The 20,000-nt window shown below is 34.6% G+C and overlaps 1 protein-coding gene across 3 annotated transcripts in view; it reads right to left on the minus strand.

Moving 5' to 3' along the window:
* Positions 1 to 20,000, minus strand: part of LOC136827948 (cell adhesion molecule DSCAM-like) — a 250,663-nt gene that overhangs the window by 39,791 nt on the left and 190,872 nt on the right. For all 3 annotated transcript variants that reach the window (XM_067085503.1, XM_067085502.1, XM_067085504.1), the window contains 4 exons: positions 15,596 to 15,744; positions 13,145 to 13,301; positions 11,490 to 11,978; positions 7,116 to 7,303 (listed from right to left, as the gene is read on the minus strand). In XM_067085503.1, coding sequence (XP_066941604.1) covers positions 7,116 to 7,303; positions 11,490 to 11,978; positions 13,145 to 13,301; positions 15,596 to 15,744 — 983 coding nt within the window. The remainder of the gene's footprint in view (positions 1 to 7,115; positions 7,304 to 11,489; positions 11,979 to 13,144; positions 13,302 to 15,595; positions 15,745 to 20,000) is intronic.

The raw sequence follows: 20,000 nt of genomic DNA on the forward strand, positions 1-20,000 counted from the left end.
GGCAGGACAGCAAATCAGTCAGACATATCAAGGATTGAGGGCAGTGAAACAGACTGGTACATAAAAACATCTTTATTTTTGCCGACGTTTCAAGACAACTAGTCTCATTTTCAAGGCTGCAATAAAAGAATAAATATTGAGAATACATATAAAATATACAAAAATCTCTTTAAAAAAACATTTGTACATAACCATAGTTTATGCGTTGCTGGGGTACCAACCTATATAGAAGGGAGAAGGAGGGCGACTGGAATACGGGTAAGTGAAAAGCAAGGAAGACGGTTATGACAGGTGAGAGGGGTGGAGGAGTTTTGGGCATTCAACAATGGTACTGTCTGTTTGATAATTAACGATTCCAGAACAGAGAGTGCTAGCTCGGGAAGAGGCCCTTGTAATGATTTTAAATTGATCGTATTCAATGTTATTACCACATTTTTGGCATGCTCCTGATATTTGAAAATTCAGGATTACTTAGTTTATTGCCCGTTCGATAGCTCACACCTTTGTGAGAATCGGCGCGAACCTTAAGAAGTCTTTGGGTGCAACTGACGTAAGTTCCTCGAGAACACCGAGGACAATCATATTTATATACTACCCCAGACGTCATAAGGTCGCTTAAACGGTCTTTAATACTGAATAAAGAACCAATTTTCAAAGGATTCTTTGGAATTAGATTAATTTTGACGGCTCCATAATGTCTAGAAATAATTTGAGAAAGCTTTTGGCTAAAAGTTTTATCATGTACAAATGGAACACTGGCATAGACTTCAAGTTTGGGAACAGTTGGAATCTTGTACTTTGGCATGAAGTTGTCCTCTAATATTTTCCGCACATATTGAAAGAATAAGTTTGATGGAAAATAATTGTTGATGAAAAAACAGTGCAAAAATTGTATTTCCTTATTAAAAACATGCCAGTTCGAGGATAAATGGAAGGCTCTATATAAAAGAGTAGACAAAGCATTTAGTTTAAAATTAAAAAAAGCAGCTACTATAAAAGTTGGATCCTAAACCAGTAAAAGTGGGTTTCCTCCAAACACTCGTGTTAAAACAGTCTGATTCTCGTGAAACTGAGACATCTAAAAGGATAATTTATTATCCTGTTCAACTTCAATACTAAATTTTATATTCGGATGTCTACTGTTAGCGAAATCGAGGAATGCTTCAGCATCAGACCGAGATCTAAACAAGGTAAAAGTATCATCTACATACCTTTTGTAGAATAAAGGGAAAATACTGAGAGGGCAGCTGTCCAGCAACTGCTCCTCGAAGTGACACATAAAAATATTTGCGAACGTTGGGCCCAGAGGGGAACCCATCGCCATCCCATCAATTTGTTTAAAAGCAGTGTTATTAAAAATAAAGGCAGTGTCCAGCACAGCAAGTTCAAGGAATCGTCTAAAATCATCGGAGTTAAAATTATGGAATAAGGTATTAGGATCCGGAAATAATTTACGCATAATAATGTCAATGGTCTCTTCAAGAGGAACATTTGTGAATAGAGACTCGACATCAAGGCTAGCCATAACTAAGTCTGAGTCTTGAGGGAGAATGGCGTTCTTGAACATGTAAGAGTTCGTCAACGTATATTCATTTCTGGTGAGAGGTTCTAAAAGAGGGACCAGAAATTTTGCCATTTTATAATTAGGGGTGTCGTAGGCTGTCAGAATAGGCCTCATAGGAACACCTTCCTTATGAGTTTTAGGGAGACCATATAAGACACCGAAAGAACCACCTGTGCTAAAAAGAGACCGATATACCTCTTCAGAAATAGCTTTATTCTTTTTCAAATGATTTAAAAAGCGGTTTATTTTATCCTCGATTTTAAAAATGGTACTGAAAGCAGGGGTCCCAAGTGACTGAAATTTGGTAAGGTCACTTAAAATAGTATTAACTTTATTATAATATTCATCTCGATCCAGAATGACAGTACCTTTTCCTTATCTGGTCGAGTTATGATAATATCTTTGTTTGAAGCCAGTTTTTCAAGATTTCCAAATCACTTCTCTGGAAGAAAGGAGTCCAGCAGGTTGTTAACGACCGATAAGTGTTTTGAGCCAACTGAGAAATTTCGATTTGAACTTTATTTATATTAGCATTTTAGTTTTTTAACCTGTGGAATAATAATTCCAACGGAAGAAAGAATCTGGAATATGAAGGTCGATAATTTGGTAGGCAAAAATCAAGACCAAGTGATAGCAAAAATTCTTCTCTGCTAGACAACACATATTTGGAAAAATTATAGACAGTACCGGAATTTTTATTGAAAGTAGGAACGTCGGCAAAAATAAAGATGTTTTTATGTACCAGTCTGTTTCACTGCCCTCAATCTTTTATATATATATATATATATATATATATATATATATATATATATATATATATATATATATATATATATATATATAATTATAATTCAGCAGTACAAATCCAGAAGGTGTAGAAGAAGACAGCATGAAACATAATTCACTTTATTCTTATTGCAACGTTTCGAGACCAATGTCTCATCATCCGGGCTAAAATGAAAGATAAAAACTAGTAAACAATACAACATGACAAATTGTTTTTTGTTGACACGCAAAACATTGAATAAAGCAGAGCAAAGCAAGATACAACATTGAAATAAAAATTACTCTACAAAAAAAAGAAACACATTTAAAGTTAAGAGTAATTAAAAAGACACCTTGTCTCAACGGATTTCAGTTGCTGTATGGAAAATGTACCGAAAGTAAACAAGAAGAAGGGCGTGGTTTAAGGACCATTTGCACTGTGACTCGTTCTTACAATATCCCAATTCTTTACATTCCAACATTAAATTTACATATGGATTGGAAAACAATAACCAACTACCATTCTTAGATACGATTGTCATCCGTGATGACGACCCTTTTCACGCGGGTATTTTTCGAAAGGCAACTTTTACAGGCTTTGGTCTTAACTTTTATAGTTTTTGTTTTTTTAAATTTAAATCAAATTCATTGTCTATCCTCCTCCACAGAGCCATGACATTAACTTCTGATTGGAGTCTTTTCCACAAAGAAATCGGAATCCTTTACGGTTAAATCAAATTATTATCCTCCTAATCTCTTTATGAAATGTCAGGAAAACACTGGATATATTATTTCATCCACCAGCAGCAATACATTTGGCCCATAAACTCAAGTTCTACAGTATATACGATTTCCTTATGTGCATGATACTTCTTTCTTACCTCACTTAAGGAGAATTTTAATTAATTATTTTCCGGCGGTTGATGTCAAGTTTGTTTCAGTAAACCCTAGGACTATTGGTAGTATGTTGCGTCATAAAGAGAGATTACCTCCCTTAATGCAGTCCTGTGTTGTCTATATTTACACTTGCTGCCGATGCAATAGGCAGACTTACGTTGGCAATACGCGCCGCTTGCTTAAGGTGAGATGTGATGTACATATGGGCATTAGTTTCCGTACAGGGTGTAAACTATCCAACCCAGAACTATCTAACATTAGGAATCATGGGAAATTTTGCAAAAATAATATAAATTATAAGGATTTCAAGATATTATTATCAAGTCCATATGAGCACCACCTTCCAATATTAGAATCTCTAGCTATAAAGAAACTAGTTCCCACCTTAAACAACCACTCTTCATCTTTTCCCTTGTACATAGCTTAAACCACGCCCTTCTTGTCGTTTACTTTCAGTACAATTTCCATACAGCAACTGAACTAAGTTGCGACAAGGTGTCTTTTTAACTACTCTTAACTTTAAATATTGTTTTTTTTTTAACTACTATTAACTTTAAACGTGTTTCTTTTTTTTGTAGAGTAATTTTTATTTCAATGTTGCATCTTGCTTTTCTCTGCTTTATTCAATGTTTTGCGTGTCAACAAAATAATATTTTGTTATGCTGTATTGTTTACTAGTTTTTATTTTTCATTTTAGCCTAGATGATGAGACATTGGTCTCGAAACGTTGCAATAAGAATAAAGTGAATTATGTTTCTTTGGATTTATATAATATATATATATATATATATATATATATATATATATATATATATATATATATACATGTATATATTATATATATATATATATATAAATATATATTATATATATATATATATATATATATATATATATATATATATATATATATATATATATATATATATATATATATATATATATATATATATATATATGTGTGTGTGTGTGTATGTATGTATATATACGAGAACAAAGGGAGTTGAGTAATTAATTTCACCGCATTCATATACAACTGTTATTGGTCATTAGTGATATTCAACCTTTATGTCTTTCTAAATCGTAAAGTTCTTCAGGTCTTAAAATCAGAAACAGCAGAATTTCCGACAAATTGGGAGATTTTCTCATAATTTTGTTTCTACATAATATTTAACCTTTGTTTTTTCCATAAATAAAAACCTCCAGTTTTACATATCGAAGAAATTGCAGTTTACTGTTAACTGCAGAATTTTCTCATGCATCCTGTTCTCATTGACAAGGGAATCCTGACTTCATCTGCGGCTTTGCTCCTCATTTCTCACAATTTATACGTGGTGCAGGTGAGGTCAAAAAACATCATATAATGCCCCCATACAATGGCCATGTAGAGATCAGTGGACGTACGCGCATGATCCCCTACTTTCTTCTCTGTTGTTTGTGTCCCTACAATGCCTACATGATTCTGATTCTATTAAAGTCCCAAAACCCCTTCGGTCTGCCTTAAGGTGACCCAAGGGTTCTCTTTCCTGGGGATCTTTTGACTTTGGCCTAAGAATCCTTGACTTCTTACCGTCTGAGACTCTGCTTCAGCAATGGACCTCCTCTGCGCCAGCTGTTGCTGACCCATTGGTAATCTTGGATGCAGTTTAAAAAGGACATAAAACGAGAGGTGGGTTAAGAGGAAGCCAAAGCACCTTTGAATTCTTCCTCTCTGGCCTTACTGCCCTGCTCCTCATAACCTTACTCTTGTCCATATTTCTCACAAGTTTCTTCTTTCAAACTCTTGCTAGATTCTGTTGTTTTTCATCATTATACCCAATCAACACTCCATTCACAACTTTTTTTTCTGTGCCACAACTCTGCACCTAAACCTCGTCTATTGACATTTTTTAATTATTTCATCCATAGATACTAAAATGATAAGTAGAGATAACAAAGTCTTATCTTAGTCCTACAGTTATTTGACATATCTGCACAAAATGTTTACATATCCACCGAATATCCTCTTAAAGGTAGAGAGAATGACACATGCAACACCTAATTTTGCTATTTTCTTGTTCAATTTTCAGTTTTAGTACAACAGTTCTTATTTCTTTTGAAATTTGTCCCAAGGTTTGGCTATAGGTCATATTATAATTTTTTTTTATACAATTCTTCATTTTATTTAGTACCTCTGGTTCAAATGGTGATGTGAGGTAGGGGAGTGCATTTACATGTGCCCTAAGATTTACAATTCAGTATGTTGTTCATTCATGAGTAATGGCTATAAAATGGGAGAGTTTTCTCGATAACAGTGGGGTCTATACGTCTCTGCCTCTGAAATTAACAAATGACGGAATTCTCTTTGATTGCCTGTTGGAAGCAGACAGCGAAGATTGGTGTAATGTGCATTGCTGAAGTGATTCGTAATACGATTGTTTGTTGATGACTGGATGAGTTTAGTAAGTCATTCTGGTAAGTGAGGCCTGTGATCCTTATTAGGGCGAGTGGACTGATACATGAACCATCCCATCTGCAGAGGCGTGGTCGTCATCATGAAAGAGTGACTTTTTTTTAAGTAGAGATAAGTATAACCTTGAGTTAACCTAAAGTGGATTCTTTTTAAGTATAACCTTGAGTTGACCTAAAGTGGATTCTTTTTAAGTATAACCTTGAGTTGATCTAAAGTGGATTCTTTTTAAGTATAACCTTGAGTTGACCTAAATAGGATACTTTCTAAGTATAACCTTGAGTTGACCTAAATAGGATACTTTTTAAGTATAACCTTGAGTTGACCTGAATAGGATACTTTTTAAGTATAACCTTGAGTTCACCTAAAGTAGATTCTTGTTAAGTATAACCTTGACCTGACGTAAATACAATACGTTTTAAGTACAACCCTGAGTTGACCTACAGTGGAATCTTTTTAAGTAAAGTTGAATCCAGAGACTTCAGTCAGTCAGGTACGCCCCAATACTTCATGAACAGTTGCTACATCTACGCCATTACATACTGCATATGATAAAAAAAACTTTCACGCATCGTCCTACCCATTTGGGAACCCATTTCAAGATAGTACAAACTAAGACTCTCACCAACAACGACCATAAATATTTATTAATAATAAAAAAATTACTAAATAACACTTCATAAATAATCCAATAACAACAACAGATGCACACAAAAAAAAATCTACAGGGAGCCTTAAAAGCTATTATCTCCCATTAGGTCATATCAACATCACAAGAGGCTAATTTCCTTTTACTGTATCTCCGTTCATATTCTCTTTCTTCCATCTTACTTTCCATCCTCTACTAATATTGATTCAAGGTGCAACTCCGAGGTTTTCCTCCTGTTACACCTTTCATATCACCTTTACTCTCAGTTTCCCTTTCAGAGCTGAATGACCTCATAGGTCCCAGCGCTTGTCCTTTGGCCTAAATTCTGTATTCTATTCTATTCTTTACGAGAGGCTAACGGGTGTCAGCCATCATGAGTCGTGCATTAGAAAATGTAAAGCAGTATCGTCGCTCTCACTGGATGGACAGTATCATATACCAGTCCACTTGCCTTCTTGAAGATTTTGGGTATCATTCACATTTAACAACTCAGACTAAACTCAGCCAGAATTTCACCTGCCAACTACAAAACGGTGAAATAAGAATCATTTAAAAAATACATGTTGCTTCAATTTTTGACGGGAACATGTGTTGAATTACGTCAGACTATTCTGACCACAATATAGGCCCCCATTCATCTGTTTTAAAAACTAATTATATAGCAAGCAAACAACCTTCAGTCAATATTCATTTAGAATTCATGAACATGAAACATGAAGCTCAAACCCCTCTACAGATATGCACTCCTGCACAACCTGACCATTTGGACTTAAGTCATGAGAAACACCTACCTCTAGGTTGGCTCTTGGGCTTGCCTCGGGTGACCTGACAAAGCTTAAGCTTGGCGAATGATGGATCATATGAGTGGCGTGGTCATGGGTATGAGGGCCCTTTGCACGGCCGGGGGTGTCGCATTTCACTTCTATCCTGGTTTCGCCTATTCCAGCAATGGTGCAATTTTGTAAAGGGTCTGGAGGCTCTGCAGAAGAACAGAAATATACATTTACATATCAGCATAATAAGATCAAATAATTTTTCGCGTATATACATATTTTGCTCGTAGGAGTTTTATTTATTTCCCATACATGCATGAAACCGAAGTATGACGTAAAATATTACAGCACTGCCCCTCAGTCTCTCTTTCGCTATCTGCTTATCTTTCTCTCGTTCATGCAAACTGTAAAGAACTTTTATTGTGTCAATACTTAGAGATATTACTTTTCCCAAACCAAGGTGCTGAATCAGATTTTATTTCAATATCCTTATACTTCGAAGGTACGACGAAAGTTATATATGGTTTATTCTTTTCCCACCATTTCACAACTTCACCTGGTGTCTAGAAACGAATATTTACTAAGTTGAAACAGTACAGTATTGTGAATCTGTTGAATAATATGGGAAATTTGTATGGATATTACATATTCCATTCGTTTTTTATTTAAAAAATATATTCTTTTTCTTTCTCCTCACATTATTTGCCTTCACTTATTTCTTTTTGCAAGAGCGAAGGCTCAGGGCTCCAGTTAGAGGATAAGGTAAGAACTTCTCTAATCATGAAGGGCTTCAGCTAGGCTGGTTCTCCCATCCTTTCAGCCTGCAGTTTTAGTGAGCAAATATGACGGTGATGGTGAACAACTTCTTGTTCCCCTTCGACGTCACAGTTGATGACATGAACATGGGAACACTATGAATGGGCTCAGGAGAGATCTGGCGCTAACAAAATGTCAATCAGGAACTAAGGACCAGCTTCTGTCCTACGAAATACTGCAGTATGAAAATTACCTTTTTCCAGTTTGCATAAATTATATGAAATATGTGTGGATCAATCTGTTTTATGTTTCTATTTTTGTCGGTGACAACCTGAAACCTATGCAGTTGATAGGAACTTAAATTCGATGTGTTTGATTGCTAGCCAGGTGACCCTCAGCAGTCTCGAGTCCGAAATAATATAAGGACGAGCTATAGGCTTCTAATATCTTTGGTGTACAACAGTTTTACCATCTCAGCTGACCTTCTCAAAGAGGGAAGTGTCTTTCACTTATGAATGTTGTACAGCATCAACCTACGCCCAGAGAGGCATCTGGAGGTTCCTTGAAAAGACAAACGACATTGGAAGTTTCTCCATCAGACTGGGGATCAGAAATTTGGTTTATGTAGGTAGTACGTGAGCATCCTATGCTGGCGTTCCTTATGTGCAACTTTCACAAGTTGCATCTCCACTGCAACACTAATATGATAAATGGTTATGACTTTCTGTCAACGCTTCCGGACTGGAAGGATGTGATATTCCATAAAGAGTTTTCTAAGACATTACAAAGATTTGTCACCTTGTTTAGTAGTAATACGAAATCTGTATTTACCAGTCCAAATACCAGTACTTTCGGGGTGATAACTCTATTTTGCATCGGGTAAAATCATCACTCCAGGACAGGTTGGCTAAGTCACCGGAAATATTTCTGTAATATTTCCGGTGACATTACATTGGAATATATATGTAATGAAATTAGCAAGGATAATTTGGTCAGATTCTGTCGATGTCTATTTTTAGAGCACATTCTTCAAATGATGATAGTATGTGCATTTGGACACACTTCCTGCATCGAGTTAGGAATCCTATGTATTTTTTCTTATAAATTGTATATATAAGTTGTAATTCACGAAAACAAATCTCAGACTTATTAAAAATTGTTTTTGGCTGCAAGTCCCTCTGGGTAAGGTGGTTTGGATGTAAGTAGTATTACAGTCACTCAGGCAAGAATGCAAACGTTGTATTTTTATAAAAATTAAATATAAAATAGATTGATCATTGAAATTTCATAAATAACAGTCTAGGATTTTGTCAGTTGTTACATAATAATTATTAGGCAATATTTTATCCAAACACAGAGTTGAATGGTACCCAGATAATCAGTGTCAATTCCATTGTTTAGGAGGTTTTTAAAGATATCCGCCAAGGAGATTTCCTCCCTATGTATGGTAAACTCCATTTCATTGGAAAAAAAAGATGGTGCCTAAGTATGAAAAGGAAAGAGTGAACTGTCAAGAACTACCGACTTTGATGACGAAGAATTTTATGCATGTACCTCAGAATCAGTATGGTTCGTTACAGGCTGACTCGTCTGCACCTGAGTACAGAGGGAAATTGCTAGTGTTTTATTCTAGAGTTTGCAATATTTTGTATCAAGGTAGAGTGCTATTACATTTTTTGAAACAGCAGTTAATGAATTTAGGTGATAGGCTCCAAACTTAAGATTCACAATATCATTCGGGAAACGTTAGTTCGTGAAACGCAAAGGAAGTCTGTTTTGCCATGTTTGTAGTCTGCAGTGTTTTGACCTTTGATCCAAAGAGATGGAATATTCATACCGAGTATTGGCTAAAATATTGGACAGACCCTCCAGCAGCTAAAAAGAAATATGTATGTAGAATGCAAATCCGCATGGGTTGCCGTTCGGAATGCTAATCTAAATTAAAGAACTGTAGCTTTACTAACAGATTTTAGAGTCGTGGAATATTGTAATGACACTTCGCGAGTCGCCTCCCTTCGATTGATCTATTTAATTTTTTAATTAATTCACCAAAGGGGTATAAATAGTACGAGAGAACAGGGTACAGAAAATTTCTAGCATCTAACGCTTCATATATTTATATTTATCGGCATCGCTTGTGGAATGACGTTTCTTTATTCTGAGATGCATCGCACGTGGGTTTGTGGGGTGCACCTGTGTTGACTTTTTTCAATAAACAAATAAATAATGAGTTCGTTAAGGGGACACTGCCTGTGACTGTTTTTTTCTTTACAGTAACATCACAATGCCTGTTCGGTAAAAGAAAAACTTGCTTGAGGAGGCACTGCAAAGTTATCAAATACCTGTAAAATGAATTTTATTTTTTGCAGTTAATGTTCCTTTTCCTAGTGTTCTATGCCATCATATCTCTGGCACCGCTATCACATGCTAAGCAAATTCATTTAGATACATTTACCGGTTCTCTGCACTGAGAGGTTACCCACAGTACTAACCCACGTGACTTTCGATAAATAAAAAATGGATATTCAATATTCTTTCGCACTTTGTTAAGGTAATGAAATGGAACACAGTGAATGGAAAAGCGCTAACATGGGGCGGCATTCATCCCTCGTCCAGTCCGGCGTTTGCTAGTTTCGCTTTCTGCAGTCCCTTTGTGCCCTAACGTATTTGAATACAAATACATTTTGCGAAGCGCTTTATTACCAGGCTTGCAAAATGTTGTTCAGCAGTCTGGTGTTATTAGACATATCTAGATATAAAGAGTCGAAAAATTCTTATAACTTTTTCCACTTCAACTGATTTTGTTGCAGCCTTGTGTTGGTGTACATTTCTAGATCTAAAGAGGGAAAAAATTACATTTGTTTTTCACTTCAACAAATTTTTTTGCTGTAGGTTTGCCGTTTGTTGATTTCGGCGCGTTTTACAGCAGAGTTGTTAAATATTTATATTTCATTAATTTACTTCTCAGGCAAGGCGACCTCATTCATGCCCGTAAAAAAAGGTGTGCTCGACGAAAGAAAGTTGAAATAAAAATTAAGTACTGCAATGACTATAAAAATAAAAACAAAAAACAGAAACCTTGCATAGCACTGACCTTATAATATTTTTAGCTATAATTTTTTCACTAAACACATTTTTGTTCTAAAGTCCTCTGAACCAGAGGTTAGCTTTCCATAAATAATCTCTTACAGTTAGTGACTTGCACCCAGATTAATTACTTGGTTTATTTTGGCAAATGAAAGTATTTATTCGCCGGCAAATGATGTTTATCCTTTTAAATTTCTACATGTAGATGTAACCTTCTGACTGTGTTAAAGTTTTCTCGCAAATTACTGTATTGTCTACGTTCTCGGAGTATATTAGGAATGCTAGATATATTATATCAGTTTAATACATTCCTTCTAGAAATCGAACATTTCCCAAAGGGGTTTTTAATTCTTAATTTTCTTGGGGGGGTCTATAACAAAGAAGCATTTCGAAATACGAAACCACTAAAGCTTTATAAAATATAAATAAGAAAAGGTAGAAAAGGGAATATCATAAGAAAGTAGTAGCTCTCACACAACAGCACCCAACATAATCATACCCTTTCAATTCTTGTCTAGAATAAGCAACTTGACGAGAATTCAAACTCACTAACGACATTGAGAGTGTAAGTGCAAGGTACCCGCGTCAGTCCAACCCGATTCCGAGCGTAGCAGATGACCTTAGATGGAACTGTCGGTGTGATCGTGACCTGGGACTTAGCAGGCGAGGAAGGGTCGACGCGATGTCTCAAAAGATATCCTTTGAGGGTTAATTCTTCGTCAGTAGGATCCTTCCATGATGACGGAAACGGGTCCTCCCAAGGAACTGGCGCTGGGGTATTCCAGTAGTCAGGCTCGGGGCGATTACCAGGGGTCAGATCAATGAGACTTGGGATTCGTCGATGGGGTCTGTCACCCGTGATTACCCCACCGGGTGAACCTCCATCATCCTTTACAGCAGGTTTTAAGGATGGAGCTGCCAGGGTCCAGGTGAAGGTAAGGTCCTTTGGAACAGCCTCCATCTGGCACGAGAGCGTGATAGTCGTGTTGACAGCGACTACCATATGGTTCTGGGGTTTAATTGCACAGTAGGGGATGTCTGCAAGAAATAATTACACACCAAATTAGGATCCAGGTGAATATTTATAGATAAAGTATTGTGTGATAAAAGTGAACTGAATAAAAATAATGGCAAACCTGAGGCTAAGGTAATTTTTAAGAAATTATGGAGTATTGGAAAAGTATACCCAATCATATGCTTTCTGAATTAATTGATGTAATAAGACAATCTACATACAGTTTAATATTATCATTCACTAGTTCTGTGCATTTAAAGGCAACAATGACCCTCAACTTTCTATTAACTTATAAAAAGCTAGTACAGACCTCAGACACACAGCAATCACCTAAACAAATCACACTCGTAAAGGCAAATTTATCCATTCATATCCTTCCAGATTTCAAGGCATTCATTGAAAACTGTATCCAAAAATATTAGGAACTCATGAAGCTAAAAGATCGTTTACCAAACAAGAAAGAATTGAGATATATATATATATATATATATATATATATATATATATATATATATATATATATATATATATATATATATATATATCAATTATATATATATATATATATATATATATTATATAATATTATGTCCCTCTAACATATATATTGTAGTATTAGTCCTCTGAAAATGTTTTGAAAATGTTTTATATATAATATTATATATATATATATATCTAAAACATTTTCAGAGGATATACTATATAAGTTTGCAATATATATATATATATATATATATATATATATATATATATATATATATATATATATATAATCATATCCAAAACATTTCCCACTCATATATAGGACTAATTACTGAAAATGTTTTAGATATAAAATATATATATATATATATATATATATATATATATATATATATATATATATAATTATATATATATATATATATATATATATATATATATATATATATATATATATTATATAATTATATCCAAAACATATATATATTAGTTCTCTGAAAATATTTTATATAATATATATATATATATATATATATATATATATTATATATATAATATATACATTTTCCAGAGGACTACTGTAATACTAGCGGCACAAGTTTACAATATATATGCATTCTAACACACACGCGAGTCATACCGTCATTAGTGATACAGAAATCCTAAGAACTCCGGAAATGAATACAGAATTTGCAATTAATCTTACGGGCGACTCGGAGGAGAATGGCATTTGAGTGACCGTCGCCTTCCGAATTGGAGGCCAGGCAGGTGTAGAGACCGCTATCATCCCTGGTGACAGGTGTGATGACCAGGGAGGTATTGTCTCTGCGCCATCGGCGGCCTCCCATTGCGACAACGCGACCCTGGCAGGGAAATGAATTGACACACATTCATTTCTTACATCTGATATTGCTTCGGTTATTAGCATCATTACATCTATTAACAGTCTATTTGTTATTGCTGTTCTCGGTACTGTCGTTTGTGTTCTTTTTGTTATTGTTGCTGAGTTGATCGTCATTGTTTTCCGTTATTGCAGCTGCTACTTTTATTACTCTCCACCAGACTATAAGGGAAAGGACGATTAATTTTAATTAATCTTTCTCACTCATTATATATGCTAATAAGGGGAGAGGAGTGGAGAAATAAGAATGCGTTCATACATGAAATTTTTACTTTTCTAATTAAAAAATAGAACATTCATTACGAAAGGGATGAAAATTGCAATATATTCTGGCATATCACTGGAGATTAAAAATGAGGTAAAATGCGAAACTGTGAGTGCAATATCTCATTCCCGTCAGTCTGAAAAGGGTCTGTGTTTAATCTCTGAAAAATGTTCATCAAATAAATCACAAGAGAAATCATTGTAGTTGGAGAGCTATTAATTATTCACAGAAAATGACTAGACGGATAAGAAAAAATAGAATCGTTAATATTCACGCAGGAAATTCTAATTAGATTAATAACAGGCAGAACGGCACCTGATGATTACTCTCGCCGTTTTATTGTTCAGACTAAATGGTTCTGCAGCGTGACTGCATGGCCTCACATAACAGAAGTGGACGCTGTTTTGGTATGGCCGTGATATTATTTAATGTACTTAAAACCAAAGTCCGTTAGGAATGTTACCAGAACTACTACACGTCAGAAAGATGCGGCTTTAACAACGACGGCACAACAGAATAGAATAGAATATACTGTAGAATTTAGGCCAAAAGCCAAGCGCTGGGACCTATGAGGTCACTCAGCGCTGAAAGGGAAATTGAGAGTAAGGAAGGTCTAATGGTGTAACAGGAAGAAAATCTCGCAGTTGCAATATGGATCAATTTTTGTGATCGGGTGGAAAGAATTTTTGGGATCGGGTGTAAAGTAAGATGGAAGAAAGAAATATGAACGGCGTAACAGTAAAAGGAATGAAAGGTGTTGCAGCTATGGGCCCAAGGGACGCTGTCAAGAGCTTTAAGTAATGCCTACAGTGCACAGCATGAGGCACACTGACGGACTACAGGGAGTTCGCATTCATCTAATTCTTTTACCATACCAGATTGGTGATATATGGTTTCATTTGGTTACAATCCCAAGGTGTTCCTGACAACAAATGAAAACAAAAACTGCAGAGAAACAAGCAAACAGGAAAGAGGAAAATTGTTCGCAAGTTAATAAAACATCAATGTTATGTAGGCATGATACCGTAGTATGTTCATTCCATTTTCAGCCACGTTCCACATTAACAATGGAACGGATTCCAAAGTGCAGCACGGCATTTCATCAAATGGACGGCCACCGATGTTTAACCGAAACTCATGGCCGGAGAGGAGAACTTCAATTAACTCCTGTCACTAATATTCTTTTTTTCCTTCTCGTTTTTTGAAAGGCAAAGTCAGGTTTGAGGCTTTCAACTTCCTTTTTACTAATATTCTTTTTCACCTTCATTGTTTTTGAAGGGCTAAGTCAGGTTTGAGACTTTAAGCTTCCTTATTCACTCATATTGTTTTTTTTTTTTTTTTTTTTAAAGGGCAAAGTCACGTTTGAAGTTTCACTTTCTTTGTCAACCAATGTTTCACCTTGCGAAAATACGAATGACTCAAGGTCTGATACGCATATCAGTTTTAGTCCTTGAATATGGTTGGCATTTAAGCCAAAATGAAGAATAAGGGAATTTCAGGAACGCTGCATATTGACGCTCTTCTTTAAAACAGAAATTATACAGCAATAAAACACGTAATTGATTTTTATTTATGAATCCAGCTTTTTTTCGGACTTATTTTTTCTGTCGAAATGAATGTAACTGTCATCATCAAAATAGAAAACCCTTTGTATACCCTTTTTTTAAATATATATTAGTTTCTTAGTCCATTTTTTTTTTTCAAATCGGTATATCTAAGATTTAGCATAATGGTAAGTTATTTTCTTTAAATCTTTTCAACTTACAGTTAAAAAAAATATGTGCATTTGGGTTTTTGATTAACTTAATTTTGTCTGACAATACAATTACTAAACCTCTACTTACGGAATAGCATATTTATTTCCACCATGTCATGTGGTTAACACTAAACTAAATAAATCTGCAATGCCTAAATTTTATTTGTACTCATTTTCCTTATACACTGCATGCAAGCCGTAACGTTTCAAAAGAAGGAAAGAGTTTGTAACTTACATTATGAAGCCAAGTGATGTTATAAGCTGGTGGGTCAGCCTTCACAGAGCAGAGGAAAGTGACGCTCTTTCCTTCGATGACCTCCCTCCCTCCGCCTCCGTCGTGGCTTCGTCTGCCTCCTTCGACTATCAGCGTCGTCTCAGGGACGTCTTTCAGGAAAAAAAAGGGGGATATTGTTAATTATTTTTTCAGTAGGTGAAACCTCTCACATGGAACAAGCACACAGGGGCCACTGGCTTGAAAATCAAGCTTCCAAAGACTGTTGGTTTCAACATCCCACTGCAGACCCCCTAATGCAGCAGTAACTGATCATGATAAAGATCCAGTGATTTGTCATCGCCCTGGGGAGACGCGAACTCGCGACATCTGAGTGGCATGTCACGACACTAGCCACTATACCAGTGGACCAGCTACAGAAATTATTTAACTGGAACGAAAAAATATAATTCAAAATTTAAAAGTCTTTTTATACATTTTACTGTGTTCAAATGTCTAAGCTCTAAGTGGGGTAGTTAAATGCAGTTATTGTGACAGCCTCCATTCAATGTTGCCTGACTTTAGCTTCAGTTTTGGCAGTCAGTGGCATCTGCAGAGATCTGAATACATTTGAGGGAGTCTTGAAGATGTTTAGCCACATAAGCCCAAAAGAAGGGAATTCACCCATTTAAAATTTTTATAGCTGATAACTCAAGCCACAAAACTTGGTAATTTCCTATTAAAAGACAAGGATGTTGCTCTTTGAAAACCACTGTATATATCACATAACATGAGAAATGAAGCTTTAAATTATGGAAGTTGCATTATTTTCAAATTGTTATCACAAGTGTGGTGTACCTTTCTTTAAAAGGTCGTTATTTATTCTGGATGGGGTTTTACTGGTTTTCCTATTAGAAAGAGCTTCACTGAAGAAGGTTTATGTTTTTAAATGGTTGTATCATATATGAGAATATGAAGTGCCATTTGAAAATTATATCTTCATAAGCCTATTATAACATCCCAGAGGAAGACTAATCTACAAACAAGACTTATTCTTAGATTTCAAACTTTTATACCTTCACTTGATTTCTAAAACCTGCTATGAGCACAGTTTTCTATAAATCCATAAAATGAGACAAAATTCAAAAACAGGGATTGGGATAAATTAAGTCGAATTAAAATAATCAACTGAAAGTATCCCATTTGATAATGAAGATTTTGGTGAAAAATTAAAATATGAAATGTACGTCACAATTATAATAAGAATATTTCAAACCAGGCATTATTTTTATAGAATAAATAAACAATTGGGAAATTTTTTCTGATATTCCTTAAAACTTAATTTTTCCTTTTTAGGTGAAACTCTTTTAACTATGATTTTAAACGATATAATTGAATGTTTCACTGACAGAAAAATCAAGTAATACTAATTAGATGTTCCGCTTTTGAATCTGTGACATTTTGAAACAGCAACAAATACAAAAAGCCATCCAAATAATCATTTCAGTAAATATTAGTTAAATATAATGGTGTTATGGGAAGTCTCATGTTTAAAGAAAATTAGTTTCCTGACACACTACCATTAGCTTATATAATGACGTCATTTGAAGAAGAAAAACTCTCCATTATTGGTTGTAAAATATGATAAAAAAAAAAAACCATAGACGACATCATTAGAATCTTTCTAACTAAGATGAGGGAATCATGTCAAATTTATTTACAGCATATCTTGATCTCTCATATCACATAATTATAAAAAGTAATTTCATCATTGTTTTTATGTATAGTAATTAAATCATTCTTTATCAAAATATTTCAAATTTATTTGATAAAATAAAAATGCTAGAAAATCAAGTAATCTCCGACATTTTTGAAACAACATCAAATCTCAACCCGCAAACCTTGAGGATCTCTGCACAACTGATTCTTATCCTATGAGAAGGGTTTGCAAAAGAATATCAAATTTGTTAATCACGTTAATTGCAACATCTCATTTTAAAACCATAAGTCACTCGCCCTCGTAAAAGAATTTATTTAAAGATACATTATCTTTGTGTATACTGTATATGTCCGCTGTCATTAAGTATTAAAATCTATATCAAATATTTTCAAATATATTAGAAGAAGAAATGCTCTAAAATTGCTAACTATACGTTATTTTTTTTTTCACAGAAGAGTGGCCAGTTTATGTTTTAACGGCGTGATAAATTCTTATAAGAAGTCTGGGAAGCAAAAAGACCACTGAATATTTTTATTTACTTAATTCTGAAGAATTATAACGAAAAAGGACTTTGAATGGAAACTTCGAACTGAATGGTAGACAACAAACAATCTGAATTGTTCACAAGCTTTCTGGTATATCGAATATATAAAAATATGATAAATAATATAAGATCATATACTGTATTTTTATAATTATAAATATAATTATAATGAATAGCTGTAAACACACATATATATTATATATATATATATCTATCTATCTATCTATCTATCTATATATATATATATATATATATATATATATATATATATATATATATATTGCAAATAACGAAAGCATGAGGAGTAAAAAAAGCAAAACATGTAATATTAGAATGAGGAAAAGACGTTAAGAGAAAATTTATTCATTTTGAACATTAGCCATGATAAGAACTCAAATTAAACAGAAGTGAGAAAGACAGACGATCAAAAAAGGACGAAAAAGAACACAAATGACTCATCTGACTTTTATAATCACGATGCAGAAAAGAAAGAAGATCGAAAAGGCAGAAAGAAATCGAAAAATTAATCATCTGACTTTTATTATCACGAGGAAGAAAAAAAAGATCGAAAAGGAAGAAGAAAAAGAATACAAGTGAATCATCTGACTTTTATAATCGCGATGCAGAAAACAAAAAAAGATCGAAAGGAACAGGAAAAAGATCGAAAATGAAGAAGAAAAAGAACAGAATTGAATCATCTGACTTTTATCATCACGTTGCAGAAAGAGAGGAGATCGAAAAGGAAGAAGAAGAAAAGGAACAAACGGTAAAGGAAGATCAAGTCGAGAAGTCAAATAGCAAAAAAAAAAAAAAAAAAAGAGGACGCTAGGATATCTGGACTGACCCAGGAAGCAATAACGGACTTCCGGCACTAAGAGAAAAAGAGCACGGAGAGGAAACCCTTGATTCATGGCGACGGGAATGTGTAAACATCCGAAAATCATCCTTTAAAAATGCCAATCCGTTAAAATTCGCCCTGCCTTAAGTGTAAGGTTTCAAGTAATGCAATGCATTCAGAGAATTATGATTTGAACTACGCAAATGCGCATGCGTACGCACAGCCAAGTGTATAAATTAGATCTTAGGAGAGAGAGAGAGAGATGAAAGCCGATGACATCGTTTTAAAATTAATCTGTCTTAAGTAAAAGAACTATTAAAAGCAAAAGAGTTCTAATCGATTGCCACCGTACATTACCTCGCCGTATTTCCATAGAAGGGAGATTAATACCGTTTTTATCAATCATGAAAATAAAGTTGGGCAAATTAGTCGGAACGGCATTGAATTTCCCGACCCGACCCGTCATGAAACGAAATTCACAGGTCATTTACCTTTCTACCCGGATTTTCATGCTCCCTCACGAAGGGTCTTTCAGCGAGAGTAATTGCGTATGAAGCCATCGAAGGTCGTTCCGATATGTCACGAAGAATAGCAAGTGATGAGAATACGAGATCGACTTACACACGACGACTGCTTCCGTGGATAAGGAGGAAAGAGAAGAGAGGGCAGACTGAATGCTGATTCTTAGAAAACTTGGTATTGGACTCAAAATGGTTATCAGTGCAAAGTTATTTTATTCTTTTCTTGAACCAGAGATATATGTTTACATGTTGTTAGTCTATGTAGTAATTGTGCAGCATGAACGAAGGTACACATTCAACATGGTACACATTAATACTAATTATATCTTCAATATTACTACTACATTTCAATAAAAGTAGCAACCCATAATAAAAGGGAATAATGTAAGGGACTCAAGTGTTTGCTTGTTGGGCGTGACGCAAAACAACCCGGTGGAGATTATTCCAAGTTCTTTAGATTATAGAGCAGGAAAAACTTAAATCGAGGGTATGCCAAACATTTATGGCTTCCATTTTTCACACCGATTAGAAATGGATAAAAACTGACTTTGCAGTTCCAAAGACTTGCTCGATTTCTTCAAACTTGGCCTTAATACCGTAGCAATCAGTGTACAAAAAAGCTATATAATGACAGGTAACTATAATTGCAGATTTATTTAGAAAATTTATTGTGCTAATGAAATCTTAAAATAATAATAAGTTACATGAAGCACAAGTAACAATTCGGGAGAAATACATAATTCTGATTAATTTGCTAGTAATAAGGAAGTCAGGAACTTGGTAAAAATAAGATACTACCAATTCTC

This window comes from Macrobrachium rosenbergii, chromosome 42 (assembly GCF_040412425.1).
Source record: "Macrobrachium rosenbergii isolate ZJJX-2024 chromosome 42, ASM4041242v1, whole genome shotgun sequence".
Classification (NCBI taxonomy): domain Eukaryota; kingdom Metazoa; phylum Arthropoda; class Malacostraca; order Decapoda; family Palaemonidae; genus Macrobrachium; species Macrobrachium rosenbergii.